Raw genomic sequence first — 15,520 nt, 5'->3', positions numbered from 1 at the left:
ATAGGCTGCAGGTGGCTCAGATCCTCCATTGCTGTGGCGGTGAGGTAGGCTGGCAGCTGCAGCTCCAATTTGACCCCTAGCCCTGGAACTTGCATGTGCCACAGGTGTGGCCCTAAAAAAGCAAAACAACAACAACAACAAAATGTTACTGATCCAACCAGACCCAAACTTGGGTCTTTTTTGACATGCCTCATTGTATGTCTAACAGTTAAATGAGCCTTCTCATAGCTTTGCCTTCTCATAGGTGCAAGAAGAGTTTTCTGACAACTTGGCCATATTATATATGTGATAAACTAAGCAATGCAGAGTCAGGGAAGTACTAGCGCCCTGTGCAGGTGGTGGGAGATTTGGGGTATTATTAGCCTTTCATTTTTCTTGTGTTACTTCTCACAAATCACCTCATCCATTTTTCCTCAAGAACTAAAAGGGATTTAATCTTTCTATTTCACAAAAATACTAGGACATTTTGGGAGGACGTTTTGGTGTTTAAAACTATAGGTGCCTTTTTTCAGAGTTCCCGTTGTAGCTCAGTGGTTAACGAATCCAACTAGGAACCCTGAGGTTGAGGGTTCGATTCCTGGCCTCGCTCAGTGGGTTAAGGATGCAGCGTTGCCATGAGCTGTGGTGTAGGTCGCAGACGTGGCTTGGATCCCCTGTTGCTGTGGCTCTGGCGTAGGCTGGCGGCTACAACTCGGATTAGACCCCTAGTCTGGGAACCTCCATATGCCGTGGATTCGGTCCTAGAAAAAGACAAAATAAATAAATAAATACAATTTAAAAAATAAAAATAGGTGCCTTTTTAAAAATTGAGTATTTTATTATTTGTCAGGTTGGAACTATATCCGTAGTTGTCACAATAAACTCTGATACCTGCCTTCAAGGAACTCATGTTCGAGCAGAAGAGATAGACATATAATGGATATGTTACAAGTTATTTATATATGTTATTTAACTGTAGTGTAATCTATTAATTTTTCCCCACTTACTCAATTCACTGAATTTTGGCCAGTAACACTTTTTATTGAGGGTTTTTTCTTTATCTGGAACCACCACAATTCATTGAAGCACAGGGCTTACTAATACACTGCTGTAGAGAATTTCCAGCTTCTGCCTTGCATGTTTGCAATTGGCTGCATGTTTAAGCACAGCATATCTAAAGGAATTCACACTAGCAAATCAGAATCACAGAGGTTTTTACCTTTATTTCGTTTGGGTGGTGACCTCTGGGTTTCTATCACCTCATGGATTTCTGCTTTTGTGCCCACTGAGCATCAGAAGGGAAAGCCAGTAAGCACTGGGGCATGAGAGAGACCAGCACGCAAAGCCTCCGAGGGGCCTTGATGAACAGGAGGGCTGTTCACTAATTTAAACACAGTGGCTGCTCACTAATTTCAAATACAGTATGTACCAAAGAGGATGAACCTTCTCCATTTGGGCCTTCTGGCTGATAATCTGACAGTTTTTCTTATAGAATGTTGAGATCAAATCTTTCATCAGCTTCTAGAGAGTTTTCTAGATTTAATTCCAGAGGGTTAAAAAGAATAATGCTGGAGTTCCTGTCGTGGTGCAGTGGTTAACGAATCCGACTGGGAACCATGAGATTGCGGATTCAATCCCTGGCCTTGCTCAGTGGGTTAACGATCCGGCGTTGCCGTGAGCTGTGGTGTAGGTCGTAGACATGGCTCGGATCCCGCGTTGCTGTGGCTCTGGTGTAGGCCGGTGGCTACAGCTCCGATTCGACCCCTAGCCTGGGAACCTCCACATGCTGCGGGAGCGGCCCAAGAAATAGCAAAAGGACCAAAAAAAAAAAAAAAAGAATAATGCTGCCAAAATTCCCAAAATTGAGAATTATGCTTAGAAACCAGGATACTGAGATCATTGTGTTTTATACTAACTTGGCTTTTTCAAGGTGCTGTATTTTGGTATAAATATAATGGCTTTTAAAATTGATTAAAAAAAAAACAACCCTCCAGTGTTTTTATGTCAGCTTCTCCTTTGATCCTTAAAACATCTTTGCTGTGAAATTGAACTTAGGGCTTACCATCATGCCACCTTTACTGTGTGTGACTTGTAGGGCTGGGTCACTAAGTAGGAAGAAATGCCCACACAAAAACAAAAAATGAATTGAAAATTGAATTTGAGGGTAAGAGTGGGACATCAACCTCTCATATAGCATTGAAGCTTTGAGTCAAAAGAGACAGTCAATAGGTCAGTGATAGTTTAAGACTTGTAATTAAAAAGAACACATGCTTGTTAGGAAAAAAAAAATGGAAAATTCAGAAAAGCAGAAGAAAAAAATCACCCATAATCCCAACACTCTAAGATAATCACTGTTTATTAGTAGCGTAGCGTTTTGGTGCATCTTCTCCTAATTTCTTTATGTAGCTGAGGTCATAGTATGTGCAAAACTTTATTGCTTGCTTTTATCATTAGCATTTAACAGGTGATAAATAATTATTTAGAGGTCTGAAGGTTATTTGCTTAACCTTAATGGAAGTTCTCAGGCTTGGGGTTGAATCAGAGCTGAAGCTTCTGGCCTACTGCACAGCCACAGCAACGTGGGATCCAAGCCTTGTCTATGACCTACGCCACAGCTCCCAGCAATGCCAGATCCTTAACCCACTGAGCAAGGCCAGGACTCAAACCTGCAACCTCATGATTACTAGTCAGATTTGTTTCCACTGCATCACAATGGGAACTCCTGATTTTAATTAAGAGTTAAACTGAACAGGCCGTTGTCCTCAGATAAAAGTTTTGCCACCTTAGAATATGATGACTGCTTCTTCCCCAGAGTGAGCCACAGTCCATCAGTGGCAAGGCTGCACCAAAGGTGGGCACACAAGAAAGAGCCCCAGAGTGGCAGATTGCTGCCAGAGAGCCACTGGCCCTCCAGGGATCATCCACGCCGTGTCCCTCCTGATGACCGTCTCCTGGTTGCTTCAAACACTTATCTTTAACGTTCTAGCTTTGCCTGAATCTTGATTTTTCTATTAAGGAAATGGCCCCAGATAAGGAGCTTTTGGACTTGAAATTGTAGGCCATATGCAAATTTAAGGAAAGGGAAGGTCAAATACACTGACGAGTTGATGATAATTTCAGACGGAAGAAGCTACTAAAAATTGTGTTGACGATCCCATCATGGCTCAGCAGTAACAGCACTGACTAGCATCCAGGGGGACAAGGGTTCAGTGCCCAGCATCACTCAGTGGGTTGAGGATCTGGCATTGCAGTGAGCTGTGGTGTAGGTCACAGACCCAGCTCAAATCCTGCATTGCTGTGGCTGTGGTGTAGGCTGGCAGCTGCAGCTCCGATTCAACCCCTTGCTTGGGAACCTCCATATGCCACAGGTGCAGCCCTAAAAAGACAAAATAAATAAATAAAATGCAAACCAAAAAAACCTGTCTTTTTCAGTAAAAATATGACACCACCCCACTAGAAATCAGGGTTGTATCCTTTTTGGCTCTGAATTATAGCCCTCATGTTTAAAAAAGGAAGCATTCAGTTCAACCAGTATTTGTTGGAAAAGGCATCAAGTAGATCTTATAGAAGAAAACAAAAATGAATAGTAAATGATCTTTGCCCTTCTAGGTGCTTTTATTCTAGTAGAGAAAATATGAAATATACGCAAGTCGTGATAATATAGGTAAAATATAAATGTCATATAAAAGCGAAAGGGAGGGAGAAAGTTCTGGCAAGAGACAGAAATATGCATCTTGAAACAAGTAGAGATGAGAAAAGATATGGGTTGCATTTTATCTTACAGAGATAGGTAAGGCAGTTGAAAGAGCTGCATAAACTCACATCACAGAATTCAAGGCCCATTCAAGGGTTGATGAGCAATCTTCTTTCAATTTAAATAGCTCTGGAGAAGATGCAAGTTAACATGCCAAAAAGAGTAAAAACCATCCAGAATTCTGTTACCCAAAGAAAAGTTCTATGAACATGGTCGTTTATTTTCTTTCTGCCCATAGGGTTAGATTAGAACAGATCTGAGATGCAGGTTCCCCACGCTTGGCTCCTGGGGAGCTGTTACTGACATTTCTAACTCTGCACTCACATTCCCAGCCCAGTGCCCTTTTCCATATGCCTGTGTTCCTTTGAAAAGTTCAAGACAGCAAACCTCCATGGAGCCTGTGTAAATCAGGCCATGTGCCTGTAGATGCTTCCTACTCTGAGTTGAATTCAAGGTAGAATCTAAACAGAGGGTTTGTGGCACCTAGAAGGAGGTTATCACAAATCCATTTCCTGTTCATGAACCAACAAAGAGATGCATGGGTCTATGTACATTTTCAAAAACATAAATACTTTTTTACTTGAAATACTACTTTTTGTCCAAAAATAGAAATTTTTCCATTCTCAAATTTACTGTTTAAAATTCAAATGGTACACATAAGAGTAAAGTAAAAATTAAAATCACACCATCCAGAGAGAACTTAGTTTGGCAGATGTCTTCCCAGCCTTTCTGTATCAGTAAATATTAATCAGTACTTTACATTTTGATACAAATTGCTGAAATGCTTTTTGCTTTCCAATGGTAGTCATGCCAAAGGTGGGTATAATCGGTGGAAGTATGTTATTGAAGTGTAACAACAGCACACAGATCATAAATCGGCAACCTAATGAACTCTTAGGAAGTAAGCCTCCCTAAACACCCAGCACCCAGACCAAGAAACAGAACATTTCCATTAGCCAAGAACCTACCCACCCTCATGCCCCCCTTCAGTCCCTGCTTCCCCAGGATAAAAACCTGTCTTAAGTGTTATCTTTACGCATCTGATGGGCAAAAAATATTTCGCTTTTGCTTCTGGTTACTTTTATGAAGTTATTAATTAGATTATTTATAAAAATAACATTGTAGGGCCCAGTTTGGGGGGAGGTTAACCTCCACCATGAGAAAAAGAAAAGGCATCTCTTTAAGATGCTGAACAAAAAGACTTGCCAGAGTTGAAAAGAAGGTCAAAGCAGTGATTCTGTAGTATGACCTTTGTGAGACATTATTTTCTCAGTAAATATTTGAGTTCTTTTGGAATAGGCACTATGACTTAAAAAATAAAAAGCATCTGCCATTCTTTGAAATGACAAATTATCATACCTTCTGCAACTACAGAGTGTATTCCGTGTATAGACGCCAGTAAGGCTATGTGGCTAGAAGCTGACCTCTGCTGGAAAACTCTGGTATGCTTTGGAGGAAGGTGTTCTCGTCTTCCTTGGTGGCTGCTAGTCTTTTCATTAAGCTCAAGCCTGCCTGCCTCTAGCTTCTTCTTGCAATCTCTCTGCATTTTTTTTTCTTATGCTGTTTTTCTGCTCTGATAGCAAATTTTGCTTAACAAAGAATGAGGTTTTCTGTGTGACAAGATCTTCATAAACACTCTAGCAGTTGACTATTAAAATGAAATAATGCAAAAATAATACACCAGGTTGTATCTCGTCTACAAATCATGAGATTCAATCCTGGAACTTAATACCAGAGGATGGCGGGTAACAGGCTGCTCTGTGTCTCTCCAGGAATCGACAAGGAGAACGTTGAACTCTCTCCCACCACCGGGCACTGCAACAGTGGACGAACTCGCCATGGATCCGCAAGCCAAGTGCAGAAGCAAAGAAGTGCTGGCAGTTTCAAACGTACTAGCATTAAGAAGATCGTGTGAAGCTTTCTTTCCTTCCTTTTTCAAACAGACGTAACTGACACGGGCTCTTCACTAGTGACCCCTCACCACCGTGCTGTGATGCTGCACTTCATGTTTTACGATGAGCCCATCCAGTCTGCCATGTTGCCAGATGATCAACTCTTGGAAACATTGCCTAAATTTAATGCTGCTTTTTTCTTTTTTCCTTCTACTCTCGGTGTGTCTGGTTTAAGCAAGTGTTCAGAACAACTGCAAAGAAAGTGGGAGGTCAGGACACTTGAACTGAGAACATCCCAATTGTGAGAGAGGATGGATTCTTGAATACTGCTACTACTGGCCAGCTATGAAAGCCATTTGCACAGAGCTCTGCCTTCTATGTTTTCCCCTTCTTCATCATACAAAGTAAAGTGTTAGTCTTATTTACACACTTTTCAAGGTAGAAGTTTATGGGAGAAATAATATTATAACCCCAGTATGTTTAATCTGACTTTTAGCTGTGGACTTTTTTTTACCTTACAAAACTGAAGAACCATAGAGGTCAAGCCTCAGTGACTTCACACCATAAAGCCACAGGCAAGGTACTTGGGTGGGGGGCGGGGGGGGGGGGGATTTAGTATTTTGTAGTGGGTTCTTAAGCACTACTAACACTTGAGTATTAGCAATAATTACAGGAAAATATGCGTAACCACATATATCTTAACATTACCAAATTAAAGAGATGAGTTCTGAGGCCTTATCCAAACTCAGTCATCCAAACTAGGTTATATTTTTCTCCAGTTGATTATCTTTTAATCTTTAAATATGCTAAAAGTTTTTTTCTTTTTGTAAGCCAGAACTATACTAAGTATAGTAATTATACATTTTCCCCTTACTCCTCTTTCCTGAATAAGTCTGAGCAGGGTAATCAGTGAACAAAGTGTTGAATATTGTTCCTAGAAGGTAATTTTCGTAGGTGGTTGCATTAGCTCCATAGCAAAATGGAATGGTACGTGACTATTTAGAGTAGCTGATGCTTTTATTTTGTTTAATAATTTTCCCGGAAACATAGAGTATGGTGTATATTATCAAAAATTTTTTGATAAGATGTATTTTAAATGTCTTGTAATCTTTCCTTTCCCCTCCAAAAAAATCAGGAATCTCTTCAGCAAAAACATTTGGGTTCTATAGGATAGAATTACATTTAATCACTGTGAAAAGACTGGTCGGCCTGCATTCGTATGACAATAGGGGACCTTAAGAGTTGCTGCTATCCTGGATGGTATGGATTATCATGGCATTGGAACTTCCACAGTAATGCAGATCCAATTTCTTGGTGGTACCTGCAGTGTGCAGAATGATTTGACTTCAGTGACTATATTAGTATCTGGTGTTCCAATTAGGACTAAAGTATATTTATTACAAGAAGATATTACCCCTTTATTCCCGGGTTCCCTTTATACATGAAGATGAAATGGCTTGGGGAGGGAAAAAGAAACCTAGGGGAGGGGAAGTATCCTGAAGTGCTATCTCATGAGTGGATTTCAGTAAATTAAATTCCACAGCTAAATCAATAAATAATGGTACATTTAAGTGTTCTGATTTTAATAATATAACACATTTCACATTTATCCACACAGTAACCATGTAATATGTTAATGTAAATAAAATTGCTTTTGATATTCAGAAATAACAAGAATTTAATTTTTTTTAATTTGTTTACAGTCCTGGGAAAAGTAAGAACCATTTGCCAAAATAAAAGGAAAACTCCTTAGTATTAGTAGTTATTTTGCCGTTAAATTGTTAGAAAATACTGAAGACAGGTGCAAATAACTAAACTTTTGTTTTTAGCCATTGTAGAGGCTGCATTAGAGTAGAATGTTTATAACAACGGAGCAGCTAAGATGATAAGGAAGTAAGACTAGTGCTGAGTTGAGAAATGGGTCATTAACACCCTGTGCCAAGGATGCCAAGCTGCCGGTGAGGCCTGCGTCCCGCCCCCCCCCCCCCATAACCCAGTGCTTCTGGGTGGGTATCACAACTTCCCGGCTCCAATTTTGGTTCCATGTTTTTCCCTCTTTGTTGGTTGCTTTCGTGCAGTGACAGTGGGTATGTTATGCTGTTTTCCTTCTCTCATCAAAATAGAGGTATTTCCAAAAGTTTATTGTTAAAAATATTGACCTTTCCATAAACAGGTTTTCCAAGGTATGCTATTTCTTAAATTTATTCATTATTTCCCTCTAGTATAATGAATGGGATGCATTCACTTGAAGTATCTCATGAAATGATGTACGTTGCACAAATAAAAATTGAACCTCTTTTGAATTGCAGAAATACTTTTGACCAGTACATCTTGGGAATTTGAAAATTAAGATTTACCTTGTCAGGAGTTCCTGTCATGGCTCAGTGATAACGAACCCGACTTGTATCCATGAGGACATGGGTTCAATCCCTGGCCTCACTCAGTGGGCTGAGTATCTGGCGTTGCTGTGAGCTGTGGTGTAGGCTGGCAGCTGTAGCTCCGATTTGACCCCTATCCTGGGAACTTCCATATGCCACAGGTGTGGCCCTAAAAAGACAAAAAAAAAGATTTACCTTGTTAAAAGAACTTCCAACTTTTTTGAAAAATCGAGCTTTCCAAGTAACTAAAATGAACATAAGATAAATCTCCCACCAATGTGCTTCCCCTGAGAAAGGAAGCTCTCTTTTAGGCCTCATACCTATAACCTGCACAGGAAATTCTGAAGGTCAGAGCAGGTTGCCCATTTGGCATAGTCTGATGTAAATTCTATAAAGTAATTCGTTTTGGGTTTGTGAATGTTTCCCCTGACTTTTTAAAAAGGAGCACATTAATTTATCACGTCTCTTTGTCTCGCATGAGCTCCCTGTTGTGTCACCGCCCAGCCCCACGGGTGTGCCCTTGTTTGCCAGCCTTGAGACCCAGTTCTCCAGCTTTGGGGGAAGTGGCGAATGCTCTGTCCTTCATCCCCTGGACACCTGTTCCATACTGAGCGTCGGCTCTGTGTAGAGCCCGGGCTAGGCGCTGAGGACACCACACAGAATGGCCAGCTGCCACCCCCGTGAACCGATGTCCTGGGGAGACAGGCTATAAGCCAGCCATCTTCCCCGCTGAGTGGGTTTTAGAGTGAATTTGGTTTTGGCTTTCTGTTTTTTGGTTTTGTTTTTACATCCCACCCCCGCCCCAGGCATAATGAGGCATGTCTTATTCGATGTTATGCAATGGACAAAAATTCACTCTTAGTGTCCGCCACAATTTTTTTTAATGCAGTATATTCACCTGTAAATAGTTTGTGTAAAATTTGACAGAAAAGTATATTTACTACACTGTAAATACATGTGATGATATATTGTATTATTTTGCTTTTTTGTAAAGCAGTTAGTTGCTGTACATGGATAACAAACAAAAATTTGATTATTCTCGTGTTAGTATTGTTAACTTCTTCCTGCGACTGCGTCCCATCATTTAAAGAAAATGCTGTGTATTGTGAGCTTCCATTGTATCTGATAACGTCCTCTCTTTTCCATTGGGGCCCAAACTTCGGCAGTTCCCTTGTCTGCAGTCTTGTTACTATTGTAAGCAGTTGTACGCCAGCAGGAGAATTACTGCCCGACAGACAAGACCCATCGTTGCAGGGGGAAACTGTAGACATCCATTTCAGATCACTGTTGCTCCCGTCCCATTTTCCTCCCTGTGTATGTACTCCTCCCCCTTTTTTAAAGTAAAATGTAAATTCAACCTGCTGTAAGATGTGGGGAGTTATTTAATTTCTTCACATACATCAGCTCTGTTTTCTCACTTCCGCCCATTCCTCCCTGATCTCCCTCTCTCTCAAGGATGTCTTGAGTTCTCCTCATTCCATCCTCCCCATCCCCCACCCCCGCCATGGGAAGGACCTTTCTACTTCCAGAATCTCTCTAAACTAAAAGTCAGATAATTTTGGTGAAATGTGTATGGTAGAACAAAGTTTTCCTTAGGGTCTCTGGCTGGGTCTGAAGACTAAACCGCTAAAGATAGCTTAATAGGAGAAAGGCATATGCATTTACTTCATGTAAATTTCACATGACCCAGGAGCCTTCATAAAGAGATGAAGCCCCAAAGAAGCAGTTAAATCTGAGCATTTCTCTCCTAGGTTTGATGACCAGTGGGCGTTCGTGTAGGAATATGACAGGCAGAGGCTATGAGGTAAGTGCAGTAAAAGGGGGACCTAGCAGGGCCTCTTGCAGTTCTCAGAGCCCCTCTGTCTTGTCTGCAGAGATGAGGGTGCTCCTTTCCTCCAGGGTCCGGGAGGGAACCTCTCAAGTGAAGGTGTTATGACCAGTTTCAGGAGAGGAGGATTGGGGGGGAGCTGTCAGAGAAGCTTCTTGCTGGTTCCATCTTCTCAGGCTCCTTCAAAGTGCCATGTTTTGAGATTGCATGTCCCGAACTGCACCGGATGCCTTTTAGGGCCTGCCAAACAGAGGTGGCTGTTCTCTGGGTCAGGCGAACGAGTTCTTTTAAAGTGAGCAGTAAGTCAGAAAGGCCAGGACACCCCAAGATGAACCCGAGGGCATGTGTTAGGACCCCACAATTCTCTCCAGCTTCTCAGCTCTCCCCAACAGGTATGTATAAACACAGTCGAATGCTTTCCCTGCCCCACTGCTGTGAGTTTTACGATTTTGTTTACCCCATTGTGTGGGCCACATCCAGATGGAGAAAGAATGCAGCCTAGACCCTGTGGGCAGGCCAGAGCTGATCCTTACGAGAGCAGCAGTGTCTGGTTTATTAGGCAGAGGGCTAGAAAGACTGTGAAGCAGGTAGCTGCAGGTCTGAGGCAAGCGCTGGTCTGTTAGTGGGAAGACTGGGAAGGCAGAGGACCCTCATCTGGAGCCTGGCTAGCACTCTGGGCCCACATCTCCCAGGGAGGGTGTGCGCACGCTGGGAAGGGGGTCCTGGGAGGGAGGGAGAGAGTGTGTGTGTGTTTAAAGCTTGAAGTGAGTTTCCTGGGCACCCAGGCTTAAAGATCACTGGAGTAGAGATTTGAAAATTCAAGTAAAATTGACCCTAGAACAACAGAGTTTGATCTAAGACAGTCTCTATTTACAGCACTTATGGTCCATGGTTGGTTGAATTCAGGGACGAAGAAGAGCAGCAGAGGCAGAGGGGGCCAGCTATAAATTATACACCGCCTTGTTGGTTAAGTGTGCCGAAAATAACTCTTTGCCCTCCATCCTAAGGCATCGTAGTCAAAGTGGGAATGCTTTTGGGTAATGATGGTCTGGCTTACACCTCTCCATCCCTAGACCACGAGCTCCTTAAAAACGGATGATATCATCCACCGTTCATGGGCCCCTGTGCCCCATGTTTTGCCTGCAGTTTTGTTTTCTGGGACAGTCTCAGGCTAGTCTAGCAGTTTTGAACTGTCTGGCCAGAAAAGTCAGTTGCCAAGGGCGGTTAGGAAGGGCTTGAAAGGTGCTGGAGGGATATTAAAAACTTAACCTGCAGCGAAGAACTAGCATGGCGGTGTTCCTCTTTTTCCAGAAAGCCCCTGGTGGCCAGCATCGGACACTCTCACCCCCCAGTTCTCCCTTGGTTTCTATCCGTGAATCTTAGCCTGCGTGCTGCAGGTCAGAACAGCTTCCAGCACCGTGATATCTGAACTCTCTCCAGGGCAGTTGCCTTGAGTAATCTGCTTAGAAGCTCTGTGTTCATACTGAGTGACTTCCACTTCAGACCCTTTTAGCTGCTAATTTAAAAGAAACCCTTTTGCAATGTTGAGTATGTTTCTATAAGTATTGGGCCACACTACAGCAGCGTGGTCCCCATTGATGTGAATCTCACATTTTGTTCTTTTAAAAGTACTGGCTGGTCATATGTAGAAATTTCATAATGTGGAATTATTTTAATAGATTTAGCTTTTTTAAGTAACTTCTGAAAATCCATTTATACCTTGTAGTAAATACGCACACACACACACAATCACACGTACGTTACACATGCATATGTATGCATATTTAAAGTTTACAAGGAAGTTTCATACTTTACTTAAATTGGGCCAGATTACCTTTATCCTTTCTATATTATCCCAAAAGGTGGTACTGCAAAATTTTTCTAGGTCCTTTGCCAGGTGTTTATGCTGAGTCCAGTTAGTGTTGATAAAGAGAAGCCTGCAGGGTTCCCGAGTTCAGAACTTCCCCCATAGGGACCACTTCCTCCATAGAAAAGAGGGAAGGCACACTAGACGCCTAATAGGGCCCTTTCCTGGTCAGAAGTTCAAAGAGCATTGCCCAACTTAAACATGTTTAAGAAAAGAAAATGCAGGGGTAGCGTCAAGTGCTTTATTCGTTTGTTCAAAGAAACATTTTCAGTTATAATTGTGCCAAGCCCTTTGCCAGGCATCACAGATGCCAAAAAAAAAAGGGGGGGGAGAAGAACAAAGGTTGGCCACCACCCTCTGTGAGCTCACAATTTAGTGCAGGAAACTGCTACCTAACCAGGGAGCACAGTAGACCAGTGACTGGCAGGGTTGGTGACTGAGGAGACCAGTGACTGGCAGGGTTGGTGACTGAGGAGTTGGGTCCTGAAAAATGACTAACAGGTGTGTCCAGGTAGATATGTCCCCTGAGCAGCTGCAAATAGAACTGTGGAGCCTTGACTGTGTAGGGGGTACCTGAGGCTGGGGACGACCTGGCCCAGAGCACCTGCAGCCCCGGAGTGTCCAGGCAGAAAGCGGTGCACCAGGAAGGATCCTGGATCGTTCTGTTCTTATTTTCCTCCTTTCTTTTGTCCCACTTTGGGAAATGCTCCTGATTTTGTACATTGAAAAACTCCAGAGGAGTGCCCTTTGTGGCTCAGCAGTTAATGAATCCGACTAGGATCCATGAGGTTGCAGTTTTGATCCCTGGCCTCACTCAGTGGGTTAAGGATCCGGCGTTGCCATGAGCTGTGGTATAGGTCGCAGACGTGGCTTGGATCCCACGTTGCTGTGGCTGTGGTGTAGGCCGGCAGCTGTAGCTCCAATCGGACCCCTAGCCTGGGAACCTCCATATACCTTGAGTGTGGCCCTAAAAAGCAAACAAACAGGAGTTCCCGTCGTGGCGCAGTGGTTAACGAATCCGACTAGGAACCATGAGGTTGCGGGTTCGGTCCCTGGCCTTGCTCAGTGGGTTAACGATCCGGCGTTGCCGTGAGCTGTGGTGTAGGTTGCAGATGCGGCTCGGATCCCGCATTGCTGTGGCTCTGGCGTAGGCCGGTGGCTACAGCTCCGATTAGACCCCTAGCCTGGGAATCTCCATATGCCGCGGAAGCGGCCCAAAGAAATAGCAAAAAGACAAAATAAATAAATACCCTGTGAACAGTAAAGCGGCCCAAAGAAATAGCAAAAAAAAAAAAAAAAAAAGCAAACAAACAGACAGACAAAAACCTCCATAAAGACATGCCTTAGCCCCGGAGAGCAAAAATAAGGATGCTCTCTCAGATAACGGTTAATTTTTGTTTATTTGTCTATGTTTTATCACCTTTTTACATTGAGCATTATTACTTTAAAAACAAAAGTCAAACTGTTTTTAAGAGGTGAAGATAATGCTGACTTTCAGTTCTGCTGAAAAGGTATTCGTAACAGTGGGAGTCATTCAGCTATTAAATTAACGACTACCATCCTTTGGCTGCTTTTGACCTTAGTCTTGATCCTTTTATCAAAAGGTTGCCTTTCTCCTAAGTTAGAATCCAGGGAGCTGGGTTTGTTTCCTTCCCCAGGGGCATAGTTGCATACCTGGTTTAGAGCAGTTCAGGTGGCTCACCCGTAACTCCCTGGACCCCAAGAGAGCGCACTGGCCGCCACCAACCCCTCACCGTGACTTCATTCATCCTGCTCACAGTGTACAGTCTTTCAAGGTTGACGAGGCTGACTGCAAACGGTGCTTGGCTTCACGAAGCTCGGGCCCATACATTTCCGTAGTTGTGTGCATGACCTCATGGGGGTGTGGCACTGACTGCGGTCCTGTCATCTTAGCTCCTAGGGCTTCCGGGCGCTGGCTCCCCGTCCTCCCTCTGCTCTTAGGGGCGCTTCCTTCACCCCACCTCTCCACCCTCAGCTCTTTACACTGAAACTGTGTTCCTGAATTTTCTCACCATTAACACTATGTGGAGGTGATTCAGGTTCATCGTCACCACTTTGCCTCCTCCTCCCCTCCGGACTTGGACGCCCCCCACCCCTGCTCACACCCCCCCTCCCCTCGCCCTGCCCTGTGGCACTTCTTCACATCTGAACAGGATTTCCAGTTCCTTTCCTCCTGGGCTCCTGCCTTGGCCAGTGGCACCACTATCCCCAACAATGCATCTGAGCTCGAAACCCGAGAATTATCCTTAATTCCTTCCCACTTCCCACCCACCCCCACCACCACATTAGATGGTCAGCAGAATGTACCAATTGCAGCTTCTGAAGTTCCTTCGCCATCTCCAGCACCACTCCGACCGTTCAGGGGCCCAGCTCATTAGCCTGTCCATGAGGGTCCTCTAACGTGACCCACTGTGCCCTGTGTACCACACTCCACCCCATCTTGGGCAGGCAGAGCTTACTTCAAAGGCTTCCTTCTCTCCACTAACACGTAGATGAAGTCCAAGGTCTTTGTCGGGATACGCAAGGCCAGCACCTGACCCCTACCTGCCTTTTCAACCCCATCTCCCATTCCAACCCAGTCTAGCTCCGGCCATTCAGCTGGAAGGGCAAGCACTGGGATGAAGGACCATTCCATGTGTCACCTAGATGTCCTCCGTCCCCTCCTTCCTCTGCTCTTGTTTTTAACCTGACTACCCCACCCACCCACCCCAACACATGGCCTGGTACTTCCTACCCACCAAAGAACCCATTTGTACAAAACTTTACCAGTGGCTATACAGGGAGGCACAGAGGGGGTTTTCAACCCACAGCAACACCTTACAAATCCTCCTACAGACGTGGCATCTTTAGGGCCCATCACTGCCTGGGAGGGACGCTTTCTTCCTTGTTGGCCTCTGCACGTGTGTGTGTGCACAGCCCTAGCTTTGGTGGCTTCTCTTGCGGCAATTCATATCTCTCAACACGAATCTTGCAAATAGGGTGTTTTGTCTTCTTGGATCTCACAATGGATGCTTTTGTGGCGAGGGTGGGGGGGAGCCTACCTTGTCCTCTGAGAGACCCCTCCTCATCCCTTGAGACCCCCCTCAAAGCCCATCTTCAGCAAGACTTTCACGTTGGGCCTTTCTCACTGCTCCCTCAGCAGCTTCTAGCTGTCCTGGGGTGGGGGGGTGAGCGCTGTGGGTTGTTGCCTGACTCCTGATCAATCTCACCCCAGACTCCTGAGCAGGCATGGGAGGAGGAGTCTGTGAAACAATTTATGTCCCTGGTGCCTTCCCCTGGGCCTGGCTCTTATGTGGTCCTCAAATCCAGGTGGCATTCGTCATTAACTCCTGTCTAGACATCGTGGGCCAGGAAAAAAAAAAGTCGCTACCATTTGCATCCAGGATGGTGCTGGGGAGAGGCCTAGAGTTCCCTAGGACTTCCCTAAAACCCTAGAAAGTGAGCTCCATGAAGGCGGAGAAGTTTTCCATTTTCTTCGCTGATGTGTCGCCAGAGCCTGGAACAGGTCTTGGCACATAGATGCACAATCCCTATTTGTCAAGAGAAAGAGTCTAAAGAAATGCTGCTTAAAACCGCCCCCTGAACAGCAGGGGGCGCAGGGGAACCAGGCCTGCCTCCAGGGAGGCGGATGGCGGAAGCCACAGAGCCCGCTCAGCTGCTTTGCTTTGCTGGGCGGTTGCCCTGCTCGAGCCCCCGCTAAACATTCCACCCCAGTCTGTTCCCAAGAAGCCTGTGGAGTCCCTGACCCCCAGGTGACAGTTCTGCGCATCATTCCTGTTGGTGAGGTTCCCGGCGGGAAGA

General features: G+C 44.5%; 1 protein-coding gene across 5 annotated transcripts in view; it reads left to right on the top strand.

Annotated features, from left to right (window-relative positions):
- The window catches only part of NF1 (neurofibromin 1), a 263,468-nt gene extending 254,098 nt beyond the window's left edge, over nt 1-9,370 (top strand). For all 5 annotated transcript variants that reach the window (XM_047758022.1, XM_047758020.1, XM_047758023.1 and 2 more), the window contains one exon: nt 5,506-9,370. In XM_047758022.1, the coding sequence (XP_047613978.1) occupies nt 5,506-5,648 (143 nt within the window). In that variant the 3' untranslated portion in view covers nt 5,649-9,370. The remainder of the gene's footprint in view (nt 1-5,505) is intronic.
- The last annotated feature ends 6,150 nt before the right edge of the window (nt 9,371-15,520 follow it).

This window comes from Phacochoerus africanus, chromosome 14, assembly GCF_016906955.1.
Source record: "Phacochoerus africanus isolate WHEZ1 chromosome 14, ROS_Pafr_v1, whole genome shotgun sequence".
NCBI lineage: Eukaryota > Metazoa > Chordata > Mammalia > Artiodactyla > Suidae > Phacochoerus > Phacochoerus africanus.
The sequence above is the reverse complement of the archived record's forward strand: the minus strand, read 5'-3'. Positions and strand labels throughout refer to the sequence as shown.